General features: G+C 42.6%; 1 protein-coding gene across 1 annotated transcript; it reads right to left on the bottom strand.

Annotated features, from left to right (window-relative positions):
- LOC123741838 (GDNF family receptor alpha-4) lies at positions 1-14123 on the bottom strand. Its single transcript, XM_045716042.2, has 5 exons — positions 14117-14123; positions 13912-14016; positions 1553-1828; positions 1131-1211; positions 1-412 (listed from the first exon to the last, which is right to left on the bottom strand). The coding sequence occupies exons 1-5, from the start codon at positions 14121-14123 to the stop codon at positions 63-65; spliced, it is 819 nt and encodes a 272-aa protein (XP_045571998.2). The 3' UTR covers positions 1-62.
- Positions 14124-15835: the final 1712 nt, after the last annotated feature.

Genomic DNA, 15835 nt, shown 5'->3' with positions numbered 1-15835 from the left:
GTACGTACATGGGTACAGTACATTACACATTAACAGTATGTTGTGTTATTAGAGCTTCTAACTCACCTGCACACATAGTCACCCTTGCACATACTCATCTGTATGAGGCAGCTGGGTTTGTCTGAGTCCTCATAGGAGCAGCCGGGAACAATGGTTTGCCTGCGTCTCTCGGCGCACGCCATGTCCGTGCAAGGGCAGAAAAGCAGCTCATGTGTGTAGGCTGGAGGGACGCGATCAAAGAACCGGCGTAGGGCCTTGTTACACTTGGCCTTGTTGCAGAGGCCTGACTTGGCCAAGGGTTTGATGCAGGCAGATACGTACTCTGTGCGGAGCTTCTGGCACAGGTCGTCAACGTTACACGCTTTGGCTGCATCCAGGCAACGGTTCACCGTCGCCACGTTGGCCTCAGAGTCTGTTGGCGCAAGGAATAGGAGGAACCAGGAATCAGTAGCATAGAATAAGACGAGAATGACCAAGCAAAACATTTTGGGTAAATGCTATATCACCTATCAGTGATACATGTTGAAACAATACAGATGGATAATCAAGTTCCTCTCTTGTTCTAAGGTTAGTGGTATTTTTTGTTTGAATGCATTGGATTCTTTCCTCTGAGGAGGCACACCGTCATACTGTAGTCCTAACCTCTTCAAATAACCAAACAAATATATAAGTTATGGGTAGATATATCTGATGGTTAGAGCTTATTTAGGACATTTGATCCTAATTTGAATTTCCAAAGCATGAAACAATAATCTCATTATAAGTGAATAAACACATTCAGACATACATCAGTCTTGAGGGAAATTGCCATTTAAAAGTAGTAAACGTCTTGAGAAACCTAAATAATTATTTACGGGTATTCATTGTTCCTCTGTACTTCTCTTCCTGCAAATGAAATGTTAAATCAGATGTAAATGAGATGCTTGGAAGCAAAACATCACATTTTTTATGATGCTAATTGTATAAATTTTTAACTATGCCTTCAGGATACAATGTGGGTTATTCTATGCCTAAGGCTGCCCTCCAGGGGGACCTAAAAGATACAAGATGGGTTATTTCAACATGAAACCTCTGGCTCATGGTCAAAAGGTTGCAGTAAGATCAAAATAAACCGAGGTCCATCTACTTACCAGCCGTGATGGAGGCCAGACGAACGGAGTCGTAGTCTCTCTCCATGGCTTCGTAAGGGTAACTCTCTACCAGGTTGAGTCCTGAGGGGATACGGAATGACACATTATATGACACAGTAATGACACTGTATCCCTTTGGAGCTAATGAACAGGACTTGCACATTGTTCATTTCCTGTAGTTGTTTATTATGACTCCTGCAGGTTAATACAGCAAATACTCCCCCTCTCCAAGGACCTTCAGTAATTTGTTACACGGTAACGCCAGGTGTGGTGACTGATGACTGACTGTGTGCCAGGCATCATGACTAAGCTGCATCAGCCAGATTGTGTTGTGGGTAGAGAGTTAAATCTGTAACCTGTGTTACATAAATGGACTTGGCCGCCATCCCATCCGATACAAATGACAGAGCTAAGTTGCTCACCGTGAATGACAGACTGATGAAGACTCCAGTAGATGCTGAGGCAGTTCTTCTCCTTCTTCATACCCCGTTTGCACTGGCAGCCATGCAGGGGGCTAGAAATCAGGGCTGAGACGGCGTTGGCGCACTGGCTCCGGGCCCCGGGGCCCAGCTTCATGCTGCCATCGCCCGCCACGCACTGACGCAGGGTCCGCAGACGTGGGCTGCAGGTCTCATCGCTGGAGCATGAGTCCCCCGCCACCAGACAGTCTCTGCCTGCGGACAGGACCTCATGCAGGGCTACAGGACAGAGAAGGGGATGGGGAGGGTGGTGGAGAGAAAAGAAGAGTACAAGGCAGGGAGTGGAGAACAATTATGATGTGCTTTATAGATATGGGAAGAATAGGACTTGACCTGGAACACAAAGACTCATCTAATGTTCAGTGCCAGTTCATAATGATACACATTGTGTATACAGGTTATTTCAGGTCACGGTTTCAATTTTGGAAACCTAATTTCTCATTATGCAGATCACCCAACCCATCACCTAAACCACTTGTATAATCCAATTAAATGAAAAGCATGAGGCTTGTGAAAACGTGATGAAATGTAGAAAATATTTGACTACAGGCTATCTGTTGGTATATTACACCAGAGCCCGTTCTGTCCTAAAAGATGTTTGAGGCTGAATTGTGTCACTGGCCTACACACAATATCCCATAATGTCAAAGTGGAATTATGTTTTTAGACATTTTAACAAATTAATTAAAAACGAAAAGCTGAAATGTCTTGAGTCAATAAGTATTCAACCCCTTTGATATGGCAAGCCTAAATAAGTTCAGGAGTAAAAATGTACTTAAGTCAAATAATAAGTGGCATGGACTCACTGTGTGGAATAATTGTATTTAACATGATTTTTGAATGACTACCTCATCCCTGTACCCTACACATACAATTATCTGTAAGGTCCCTCAGTTGAGCAGTGAGTTCAAAACACAGATTCAACCAGAAAGACCAGGGAGGTTTTCCAATGCCTCGGGCAAATATTCGTAGATGGGGACCAATGGTGACTTTAAAACAGTTAGAGTTTAATGGCTGTGATAAGAGAAAACTGAGGATGGATCAACAGCATTGTAGTTACCCCACACAATACTAATCTAAATGACAGAGTGAAAAGCCGCCTGTACAGAGCAAAAAAATATTCCAAAACTTGCACCTGTTTGCAATAAAAAAAAAGGAAATAAATTAACTTTATGTCCTCAATACAAAGTGTTATGTTTGGGCCAAACACAACACATCACTGAGTACCACTCTTCGTATTTTCAAGCATGGTGGTGGCTGCATCATATTATGGGCATGCTTGTCATCGTCAAGGACTAGGATTTTTTGGGGGATAAAAATAAATGGAATCGAGTTAAGCACAGGCAAAATTCTAGAGGAAAATCTGGTGAAGTCTGCTTTCCAATAGACTCTGGGAGACAAATTTACCTTTCAGCAGGACAATAACCTAAAACACAACATCAAATATACACTGGAGTTGCTTACCAAGATGGCATTGAATGTTTGAGTGGCCTAGTTACAGTTGTGACTTGGCTGTCTATCAATGATCAACATGACAGGGTCTGAAGAATAAAAAAAATACTAACATGAAAATATTGTACAATCCAGGTGTGCAAAGCTCTTAGAGACATACCCAGAAAGACTCTCAGCTGTAATCGCTGCCAAAGGTGATTCTACAAATGTATTGACTAGGGGTGTGAATACTTAAGTAAATTTGATATTTCTGTACTTAATTTTCAAAACATTTGCCAAAATTCCAAAAACACATTTTCACTTTTTCATTATGGGTTATTGTGTGTAAATGGGTGAGATATTTAACACATGTTTAATTCAGGCTGTAGCACAAATGTGGAATAAGTTAAGGTGTCATCAGACTAGGCCCCTTTTTTCTTCACTTCCTGTCTGAATAATGTGCCCAAAGTAAACTGCCTGTTACTCAGGCCCTGAAGCCAGGATATGCATATAATTGGTACCATTGGAAGGAAAACACTTTGAAGTTTGTAGAAATGTTAAAATAATGTAGGAGAGTATAACACAATAGATATGGTAGGAGAAAACCAACCAGAATTATTTTGAGAGAGAGACCATGCTCTTCCAATGGCCAGTACACTCAATTCTAGCTCCCAGGATGCAATTCCTATGGCTTCCACTGGGTGTCAGCAGTCTATGTTCAAGGTTTCAGGCTTGTAACTTTAATAACGAATAAGAAATAACAGTTTTAGTACAAGGACACCGGCTTGGAAATCCATGTTTGCGCGTGCCAAGAAGAACCTACTAAATTCGGTTTCCTATTGAACATACTTCTTTCCATAAGAAATATTATAGTTTGATAAAATTTTAGGGTATCTGAGGAATAAAAAGAAACGTATTTTGACTTGTTGAAACAAAGTTTAGGGGTAGATTTTTGGACTCCTTTCTTTGCATGGTGAATGAGTGGATTATTCAAATCGATGGCGCCAACAAAACAGACTTTTTGGGATATAAAGAAGGATTCTAACACGACACTACATGTTATAGCTGGGACCCTTTGGATGACAAAGGGACGCCTAGGCTTTTAAGGGGTATGAATACTTTCTAAAGGCACTGTAAAATCCTCATTAGGAAGACATTCTATTTGACCCAGTCCCTGACTCTACGACAGGGTTGGGGAAAATTGGGAAATTATATTCTTTAATACTAATAAAATCCTCAGAGAAAGAAATTTGGGAGTGATCTTAGACCATTCCCCCATACCTTCATCTGCTCTTCAATTCAAACCACAGGTTTTCGAAGGTGTTCAAGTCCGGAGACTGAGATGGCTGTTGCAATATGTTGATTTTATGGTCAATTAACTATTTCTTTGTGGATTTGATGTGTGCTTGGGGTTATTGTCTTGCTGGAAGATCCACTTGCGGACAGATGTCAGCCTCCTGGCAGAAGCAACCAGGTTTTTGGTTAAAATCAGGTCCGCCTCCAGGCATATGTGACATAAGCGGTCACTTAGATCCCCTGGCTGTAAGGGGCTCAGTCCCGTGTAGCTTTGTTGGTAGAGCATTGCACTTGCAATACCAGTGTTGTGGGATTGGTTCCCACAGGGGACTAGTATGAAAATGTATGCACTCACTCACCCCGCCCTGTGAAACTGGGTCCTGGACTTTCTCACGGGCCACCCCCCAGGTGGTGAGGGTAGGAAACAACATCTCCACCCCGTTGATCCTCAACACCCGGGCCCCACAAGGGTGCATTCTCAGCCCTCTCCTGTACTCCCTGTTCACCCATGACTGCGTGGCCATGCACGCCTCCAACTCAAATCATCAAGTTTGCAGACGACACTACAGTGGTAGGCTTGATTACCAACAACGACGAGACAGCCTACAGGGAGGAGGTGAGGGCCCTCGGAGTGTGGTGTCAGGAAAATAACCTCACACTCAATGTCAAAAAAACAAAGGAGATGATCGTGGACTTCAGGAAACAGCAGAGGGAGCACCCCCCTATCCACATCGACGGGACAGTAGTGGAGAAGGTGGAAAGTTTTAAGTTCCTCGGCGTACACATCACAGACAAACTGAAATGGTCCACCCGCACAGACAGCGTGGTGAAGAAGGCGCAATAGCGCCTCTTCAACCTCATGAGGCTGAAGAAATTTGCCTTCTTTTTGTCACCAAAAACACACAAACTTTTACAGATGCACAATCGAGAGTATACTGTTGGGCTGTATCACTGCCTGGTACGGCAACTGCTCCGCCCACAACCGCAAGGCTCTCCAGAGGGTAGTGAGGTCTGCACAACGCATCACCAGGGGCAAACTACCTGCCCTCCAGGACACCTACACCACCCGATGTCACAGGAAGGCCAAGAAGATCATCAAGGACAACAACCACCCGAGCCACTGCCTGTTCACCCCGCTATCATCCAGAAGGTGAGGTCAGTACAGGTGCATCAAAGCTGGGACCGAGACTGAAAAACAGCTTATATCTCAAGGCCATCAGACTGTTAAACTGCCATCACTAACATTGAGTGGCTGCTGCCAACATGCTGACTCAAATCTCTAGCCGCTTTAATAAAAACAAAATTGATGTAATAAATGTATCACTAGTCACTTTAAACAAAGCCACTTTATATAATGTTTACATACCCTACATTACTCATGTGTATATACTGTACTCTATACCATCTACTGCATCTTGCCTATGCCGTTCAGCCATCGCTCATCCATATATTTATATGTACATATTCTTATTCATTCCTTTACACTTGTGTGTATAAGGTAGTTGTTGTGAAATTGTTAGATTACTTGTTAGATATTACTGCGTGGTCAGAACTAGAAGCACAAGAATTTCGCTACACTCGCATTAACATCTGCTAACCATGTGTATGTGACCAATAAAATTTGATTGAAAGTTGCTCTGGATAAGAGCGTCTGCTAAATTATTAAAATGTAAACAACTCAACTTACTGTTAAGAGTTAGAGTTGTAGAATACAGAAGTTTGACATTTGGTTGTGCATCAGCAGTTTTCTCTTGTTTTGTCAGTCGCTGACAGTCAATTAGCCATGTCAGCTAACAATTTTTAGATCAGTAAGTTAGTCTAGCCAGTTAACTAAACTTGTAGTAATCATGGCCAAATAACGACCCTGGGGCCCTGACCTGCAGGGGGCACCCATTGATTTTGTTGGTCACTTTGACTCATATCATTACCATTGCATACATCATGGCAAAATGTGTATAATTGCAGGAAATTAGCTTTAAAACAGAAAAACAAATTCTCCACCCCATGGCAAAATGGATAGAATTGCTAGAAATGAGCATTAAAACTTTGGGGTGGCAGGTAGCCTAGTGGTTAGAGCATTGGGCCAGTAACCGAAAGGTTGCTGGATCGATTACTTGAGCCGACAAGGTAAAAATCTGTCGTTCTGCCCCTGAACAAGGCAGTTAGCTCACTGTTCCCCGGTAGGCCATAATTGTAAATAAGAATTTGCTCTTAACTGACTTGCCTAGTTAAATAAAGGTTCAACTAAAAAAAACAGAGGGAGATTTTACTGTCATTCTGTTACCAAACTTTGTATCTGAACTGTTCATCAAGTAAATGTGTTTGGGTGTTTTAGGGGCCTATTTATCAATATTGCATATAAATTATTCTAAAATACTACTTACGACAGAATTTAGAATGTTCATAGGCATAGAAAATGCATCAAACAATCCTACGATCATCACCATTGATAAATACCAATTGTTCTCAGCCTCAGTGCTCATGCACAACCTTGGCTATTTGCCTTTCGAAACACCCCTAATTAACCATATATGGTCAAAATCATCCCTTTAAAGCCTGTGGGGAATATACAATGCGTACCATGAAATACAACGGTGCAACCAAAAAAAGTGTTTTTTTATTTACTGAAATAGAGCTGCTAGTGTCAGAAGTTGCGAACAACCAAAAGGTTTTATTTGGCTCGATCAGTTGCGGCTTGACCAGTAAAAATCTAAACACAGCTACAAAGAGAGGACCATCAGGACAATTCAAGTTGCTTTAGCAATGGCAAATATACTTCAAATGAGTAGGCAACACTCACCAATAAGCCATCCATCCTCAACAGCTCCCTCCTGTAGGCATATAGACCAACATTGTTCTTCTGCAGAACGAAGGGGTTGTACATCGCACCTGGCCACCACATTCAGCACCGTCTCTTGCACATCACATAACACATCACCTGCACATTAAGTGAGTGGAAGCCTTTTCTGTTCACATAGCTGAACTCATTTTGGGATGGTGCTTTAATGGCAATGTGGGTGCTGTCTATTGCTTCGTTCGTATTTGGGAACTCAATGCTGGCAAACGCCCTTCATCCATCAACCCCGAACTTGTCTCGTCATCATTACACACACCTGGTTCCAATCCCCACTCTATCACTGTATATATACTCCCTCTGCCATTTGTTTTTGTCGGTCATTATAAATGTTACTTGTTTTCCTGAGAGTAATCTCTCCTACTATTTCCTGAGTACTTTATATTTTGCACTTTGGGTTCGCCCTGTGCCTTTTTGTTTATGAAGATATATTTTGAGCACAACAGCGTTTGGGTTTCGTCCAGCTTGGTTCTATGGTGCTTAAATAAATTCAGTAGTTCTAAACCTGTGACTGCCTCCTGCCTACTCCTCTCTACACCTGTCACAACGTCGACTGAAGGTGGCGCCTCTCCTCTTTCGGGCGGCGCTCGGCGGTCGTCGTCGCTGGCCTACTAGCTGCCACCGATCCTCTTTTCATTTTGTTTTGGTGAGGTCTGGTTTATGTTTGCACCTGTATTGTGTTAGATCGTTAGTGGGGGGGGGGGGGGTATTTAGTCTCTCTGTTTAGTTTTGGGGATTGTGCGGGATTGTTTTTGTCTGGTTTGGTTAGGTTGGGATTTAGGCATTCCCTCTGCATTTTTGTGTGTTAAGGCATATGAGTTTTCTGGGCTGCGCCCCTACTCTGTTTTCGGGCTCTTACTGTTATTGTCTTTTCGCCCTGCCTTACATGTTGTTGGCAGTTTTGGACTGTTGCCTATTAAAACGTGTGTTCATGGACCTTGGTCTCCTGCGCCTGACTTCACCCCTCCTGCTGCTTTGAGTTCCTGACAACACCAGTGACAAGTTTCCTCTGCCAGGATGCTGAAACTTGGCCGCAAGTGAATCTTCCAGCAAGACAACAACCCCAAGCACATATCAAAATCCAAAAATAAATGGTTAATTGGCATTTTGCAATGCCCATATCTGCATCAAATCGGTGGTTTGAATTGAAAAGGGCAGTCCATAAACGCAGACTAAGTATATCAAGGATCTGGAAATATTCTGTATGGATCTAAGATCACTCCCAATGTGTTCTCCAATCTCGTAAAACATTTTAGAAAAAGGCTCAGTGCCGTTATCCTTGTCAGGTGAGGTATTGAAAGCGTTTGAAAACAGGGGTGTTAATTTTGACCCTTTTTGAGAGAAACAAATGTTGCTTGTTAAACACAATTTTATTATTTGAGCAATTGCATTAGTTTAAAATTATAACATTTCCCAGTTTTTTTATAGCTCAGTCTTTGAATTATTTATGATTTTATAATTTTTACTCATCTTTCTCTAGGCTGTCAATAATTTTGGACCCACTGTATGTTTTGTGCGGAGCATTCAGAGGACATAAAGACTGTAACAGCACTGTAGATATATATCTATCTCGGCTGTGTCCCAAGTCCTTTTAAGGCTCTATCTGTCTCAACACGTCGACATGACAGCTGACAAAATGAGACTTCTATCTTCATGTTTTTTTCTGAATCTGCTCTTTCTGTAGAAGGATTAAGCAGGGATAAGCGCACTTGATACAACCCTGGCCGGTGGTGCACTCATCAAATGAAACGCAATGAGACAATGCATGATTTATACCCGACTTCCACATTCCCTTTCTTTCCATGCTGCTTTGAAGCATATTAATGAGGGATTTTCAAATACATTCATTACGCTACTCTTCATTCTCTGTCTTTTCATTTGTATTTCTCGGTCTAATTTAAGAGTAGTCTTTTTTCAGGGAGCCTTGTGCTGATTGATCAAATCATATGTTATTGGTCACGTACACATATTTAGCAGATGTTATCGCGGGTGTAGCGAAGTGCTTATATTCCTAGATCCAACAGTGCAGTAATACTTAATACAAAACAATACACAAACCCCAAAATGAAAATAAAGGAATTAAGAAATATATAAATATTAGAACAAGTAATGTCAGAGTCTGGAATATAAATATACACTCAGTGGCCAGTTTATTAGATACAAGTACTATGCTGGTACTTCCTGGTTTGGGGGCTTATCTAAACTTATGAAGGGGAAGCTCCAGATAGCCCAGAATAAGCTGATCAGGGTAGTATTGAAGGTGAGTCCACGTACTCACATAGGCAGGAGCTGCTTTCAGGAACTAAACTGGCTGCCTGTTGAGGCTAGGGTGTCCCAGATTAGACTAGGTTTGGTTTACAGGAGTATTTATAGTCCTGCGCCCAGATATCTAAGTGATTACTTTCCTCGTGTTAGGGATGCACACAATCACAGCACCAGATCAGGTGTTGCTGATGTGTGCTTATACAGGCTCAGGAGTAATGCTGGGAAAGGTACTCTCTTGTATACTGGAGCCTCAGAATGGAATGAGTTGTCTCTGCCTATAAAAACAACGTCCTCTCTGGACAGCTTTAAAAATAAAGTAAAAATATGTTTGATGTCTTCTGTGCCAATATGAATAACCCCTATGATGTAACTGGAATGAGATAGATGTTCTTCTATGTTTTTGTTTTATTATTTCACTGCCATACTATGTTTGATCTTGTCTAGCCATCTTGTCTCAAGAGGACCACAATGGAAATAAGTCCCAGACTTTATTGTGTGTTATCCTCGATTATTTTATTCATGTGCATGTATGGCTTTTAAGTTTTATGTGTGCTTGTTTTTTAAAATGGTCGAATTAATAAACTAAACTAAAAAACACCACCTCATTCACTAAAATTGTTCGCTCCTACAGACATTGAGTCACGTGGCCGTGGCTTGCTATATAAAGCAGGCAGACAGGTATCAAGGCATTCAGTTACTGATCGATTGAATGTTAGAATGGGCAAAACAAGTGACCTAAGCCGACTTTGAGCGTGATATGATTGTCGGTGCCTGGCGCTGCTTTCAGTATCTCAGAAACGTCCGGCCAACTGGGCTTTTCACACACGACAGTGTCTAGGGTTTGCTGAGAATGGTGCGGCCAACAAAAAATATCCAGTCAGCGGCTATCCTGTGGGCGAAAACAGCTCATTGATGAGAGGTCGAAAGAGAATGACAAGAATCATGCAAGCTAACAGGCGAGCCACAAACAAGCAAATAATGGCACAGTACAATAGTGGTGTGCAAAACGGCACACCACTCGTCTGTCTTTGTCACGAATGGGCTATTGCAGCAGACTACACCAGGATCCAGGTTCCATTCCAAGAAGAAGCTGCTCCACTCCAAGAAGAAGCTGTACACGATCACCAACACTGGACAATTGAGGAGTGGAAAAACTTTGCCTGGTCCAACAAATCCCGGTTCATGTTGCATCATGCAAATGACAGAGTCTGGATTTGGCGCAAGCAACATGAGTCCATGGCCCCATCCTGCCTGGTGTCAACGGAACAAGCTGGTGGCAGTGGTGTAATGGGGCAGGGAATGTTTTCCTGGCACATGCTAGGTCCCTTGACATTAATTTGGTAGCATTGCCTTTAAATTTGTTAACTTGGGTCAAACATTTCAGGTAGCCTTCCACAAGCTTCCCACAATAAGTTGGGTGAATTTTGGCCCATTCCTACTGACAGAGCTGGTGTAACTGAGTCAGGTTTGTAGGCCTCCTTGCTCGCACATGCTTTTTCAGGTCCGCCCACAAATATTCTACAGGATTGTGGTCAGGGCTTTGTGATGGCCACTCCAATACCTTGACTTTGTTGTCCTTAAGCCATTTTGCCACAACTTTGGAAATATGCTTGGGGTCATTGTCCATTTGGAAGACCCATTTGCGACCAAGCTTTAACATCCTGACTGATGTCTTGATGTTGCTTCAATATATCCACGTCATTTTCCTGCCTCATGATGCCATCTATTTTGTGAAGTGCACCAGTCCCTCCTGCAGCAAAGCATCCCCACAACATGATGCTGCCACCCCCGTGCTTCACGGCTGGGATGGTCTTCTTCGGGCTTGCAAGCCTCCCCTTTTTTCCTCCAAACATAACGATGGTGATTTCAAGCAAAGAGGCACTGCATTTGAAGTTGGTCCTTGAAATACATCCACAGGTATACCTCCAATTGACTCAAATTATGTCAATTAGCCTATCAGAAGCTTCTAAAGCCATGACATCATTTTCTGGAATTTTCCGAGCTGTTTAAAGGCACAGTTAACTTAGTGTATGTAAACTTCTGACCCATTGGAATTGTGATACAGTGAAATAATCTATCTGTAAACAATTGTTGGAAAAATTACTTAGTAGATGTACAAGTTTTAATGACTCCAACCTAAGTGTATGTAAACTTCCGACTTCAACTGTATATGTACGTATATAGAGTTGAAGTCGGAAATGTACATACACTTAGGTTGGAGTCATTAAAACTTGTTTTTCAACCACTCCACAAATGTCTTGTTAACAAACTATAGTTTTGGCAAGTCGGTTAGGATATCTATTTTGTGCATGACACAAAAAATTGTTTACAGACAGATTATTTCACTTATGATTCACTGTATCACAATGCCAGTGGGTCAGAAGTTTACAAACACTAAGTTGACTGTGCCTTTAAACAGCTTGGAAAATTCCAGAAAATGTTGACATGGCTTTAGAAGCTTCTGATAGGCTAATTAACATAATTTGAGTCAATAGGAGGTGTACCTGTGGATATATTTCAAGGCCAACCTTCAAACTCAGTGCCTCTTTGCTTGACATCATGGGAAAATCAAAAGAAATCAGCCAAGACCTCAGAAAAAAAATTGTAGACCTCCACAAGTCTGGTTCATCCTTGGGAGCAATTTCCAAATGCCTGAAGGTACCACGTTCATCTGTACAAACAGTAGTACGAAAGTATAAACATCATGGGACCACGCAGCTGTCATACCGCTCAGGAAGGAGACGAGTTCTGTCTCCTAGAGATGAACGTACATTGTTGCGAAAAGTGCAAATCAATCCCAGAACAACAGCAAAGGACCTTGTGAAGATGCTGGATGAAACAAAATTATCTATATCCACAGTAAAACAAGTCCTATATCGACATGGAGATGGTGTTCTTGGGGTCATAGGCAGTATTCCTCCTCCTCCAAACACGTCGAGTTGAGTTGATGTCAAAGAGCTCCATTTTGGTCTCATCTGACCACAACACTTTCACCTGTTGTCCTCTGAGTCATTCAGATGTTCATTGGCAAATATCAGATGAGCATGTATATGTATTCTTGAGCAGGGGGACCTTGCGGGCGCTGCAGGATTTCAGTCCTTCACGGCGTAGTGTGTTACCAATTGTTTTCTTGGTGACTATGGTCCCAGCTGCCTTGAGATCATTGACAAGATCCTCCCGTGTAGTTCTGGGCTGATTCCTCACCGTTCTCATGATCATTGCAACTCCACGAGGTGAGATCTTGCATGGAGCCCCAGGCCAAGGGATATTGACAGTTCTTTTGTGTTTCTTCCATATGCGAATAATCGCACCAAATGTTGTCACCTTCTCACCAAGCTGCTTGGCGATGGTCTTGTAGCCCATTCCAGCCTTGTGTAGGTCTACAATCTTGTCCCTGACATCCTTGGAGAGCTCTTTGGTCTTGGCCATGGTGGAGAGTTTGGAATCTGATTGATTGATTGCTTCTGTGGACAGGTGTCTTTTTTTACAGGTAACAAGCTGCGGTTAGGAGCACTCCCTTTAAGAGTGTGCTCCTAATCTCAGCTCGTTACCTGTATAAAAAGACACATGGGAGCCAGAAATCTTTCTGATTGAGAGGGGGTCAAATACTTATTTCCCTCATTAAAATGCAAATCAATTTATAACATTTCTGACATGCTTTTTTCTGGATATTTTTGTTGTTATTCTGTCTCTCACTGTTCAAATAAACCTACCATTAAAATTATAGACTGATCCTTTCTTTGTCAGTGGGCAAACGTACAAAATCAGCAGGGGATCAAATACTTTTTCCCCCCACTGTACATAGAGCAGCAGTCTCTAAGGTGCAGGGTTGAGTGCCGGGTGGTAGCCGGCTAGTAACAGTGACAAAAGTTCAGGGCAGGGTACTGGTTGGAGGCCGGCTAGTGGTGACTATTTAACTGTCTGATAGCCTGGAGATAAAAGCTGTTTTTCAGGCTCTCTGGCCCAGTTTTGATGTACCTGTACTGTCTCTGCCTTCTAGATTGTAGCGGGGTGAACAGGCCATGGCTCAGGTGGCTGAGGTCCTTTCTTGTCCTTCCTGTGACACCGGTTGGTGTAGATGTCCTGTATGGCAGGCAGTGTGCCCACAGAGATACGTTGGGCTGAACGCACCAAACTCTGGAGTCCTGCGGTTGCAAACGGTGCAGTTGTGGTGATATGATCCTTAACTAGCCTCTCAATGCACTTCATGATGACAAAAGTGAGTGCTACAGGGCAATAGTAATTTAGTTCAGTTACCTTCGCTTTCTTGGGTACAGGAAAAATAATGGACATTTTGAAGTAAGTGGGGACAACAGACTGCGATAGGGAGAGATTGAGTAAACACTCTGCACATGCTCTGAGGACATGGCTAGGGATGCTGTCTGGGCCGGCAGCTTTGCAAAGGTTAACAGCAAAGGTTAAGCTTTACAAGGTTAACAAGACTTAAATGTCTTACTCGCATTGGCCACGGAGAACGAGAGCTCACAGTCCTCGTGAGTGGTGGTGGCCCGTGTCGGCCACACTGTGTTTTCCTCGAAGCGAGCCAAGGCTTTTAGCTTGTCTGGGAGCAAGGCATGGTGTCCGCGACATCCTGTTCACCCCGTTACCACCAGCTGGTTTCCCTTTGTAATCCGTGATTGTCTGGAGTCCCTGCCACATACATCTCATGTCTGAGCCGCTGAATTGCGATTCCGCTTTGTCTCTGTACTGACATTTAGCCTGTTTGATTGCCTTATGAAAGGTAGCTGGACTGTTTGTACTCATCCATGTTCCCAGTCATTTTGCCGTGCTTAAATGTGGTGGTTCGCACTTTCAGTTTTGTGCGAATGCTGCCATCTATCCACATTTTTTTGGTTTGGATAAGTTCTAATCGTCACAGTGGGAACAACATCCTCTATTCACTTCCTGATGAACTCAGTCAACGAGTCAGTGTATACTACAATTTTATTCTGAGGCAACCCGGAACATATCCTATATACCAGTCCGCGTGATCAAACAATGAAAATGGTTGTCATGATTGAACATGGTTGATGTAGATGGGTGCTCATTGCTGAGGCTTTTACAAACAGTAGTGAAGTACAGGGGTCTTCACGCTGAGCATGCCAAGATAAGATAATGATCAAATGGTGGCTCTGGATGGTGAATTAAATGGGGAAACAACGGCGGGTGGCTAGAGTACACTGATGCTGCTTTCGACTGTAACATCAGTGTTACACTAGTGTATACAGTACACCCTTGTGTTATACTATGGGAAATTGTGTTACCATAGCTAGGGCTGACAGTGAGGACTTGTGAAGAGCAGACTCAACAACCTCTGCATAATCAAAACAGTTGCTTTGAGAGAAGGTGTTAAGATTCACGATTAGCCATTGTTCTGTAAATGACAGCTGAAAAGTACCATTGGCCTGACTTTGGCCCCAAGAGAGAGCAGGTCCGCCGGAGGCATGGCCCAGTGAGACATGCGTGCCGGCCCGCATAGATCGAAACAGAAAGTCTGAGCCTTTTGGGTAAAATGGAGGTAAATCCTGTATGGAAATGTGCCATGAAATCACGATTAAGTCTTGAACCACATGGACAGCACACTATTTCACATCATCTACGTAATTATCGCAGCACATGAACAGCTACAGTCATCTACAGTGTTTTAATTAGGATACATGTGAATTGCTTAACATTGATATAAATAGATGCATTTACGAGAACTTAACATTAATATGTTGATCCCCACCTGTTTTAGAAGGTGCTTATTTGCTGATAAAACATTTTGAGTGCCGATATCTTCTTACAGAGTTCAGGTATAGCTGCAGAGCAGCGATTTAGTGGTACGCAGTGCCTAGTGTTTAATTGGCTATATAGGAGTCGCAATTCGAAAGAGAGTTCAAAAGAGAAACAGTTGTTCACGTTGAACGTTTCTTCAGTTTCATTGTGCTCTGAAGTGTTACGTAATTCCTGACTACATTCATATGAAGCAACAATATATGCCAAAGTGTTTCGGAGGTGGTACTGTGTACCACGTTTATGTGAGTAGCCTTGCCTGAGACCTGAAGACTTATGGTAGCTCCCTGTGCTCATACCTAGGCTTTAGCTCAGCTGGCTAACATAAGACCTGGTGCCGTGACCCAGATGGTTCTCTGGGAAGTGGAGGTCAAAGTGGGGTGAAATGGAACAGAGGTGGGGAAAAACCGGTTGAATCAACATTGTCATTTCAACAAATGTCATTTCAACAAAAAAAATTAAATGTGATGACGTTGAATCAATGTGGAAAACTGATTGGATTTGAAAAAAGTAATCAACGTAAGGACTTTTAACCTACATTTTTAACCAATGACGTTGTGGCATTTGCTGATTTCATATTAGTTGACAACTCACTCAACCAAATG

This window comes from Salmo salar, chromosome 03, assembly GCF_965601325.2.
Source record: "Salmo salar chromosome 03, fSalSal1, whole genome shotgun sequence".
Taxonomy (NCBI): domain Eukaryota; kingdom Metazoa; phylum Chordata; class Actinopteri; order Salmoniformes; family Salmonidae; genus Salmo; species Salmo salar.
Note: the sequence above shows the minus strand (reverse complement) of the source record. Positions and strands in the feature narration are given on the sequence as shown.

Coding starts and splice junctions, on each gene's coding strand:
- LOC123741838 (XM_045716042.2), bottom strand. Junction 1,829..13,911: donor GTTCTCCGTGGCCAATGCGA/GTAAGACATTTA, acceptor TCTGTCCTGTAG/CCCTGCATGAGGTCCTGTCC. Junction 413..1,130: donor TCTGGCCTCCATCACGGCTG/GTAAGTAGATGG, acceptor TTGCGCCAACAG/ACTCTGAGGCCAACGTGGCG.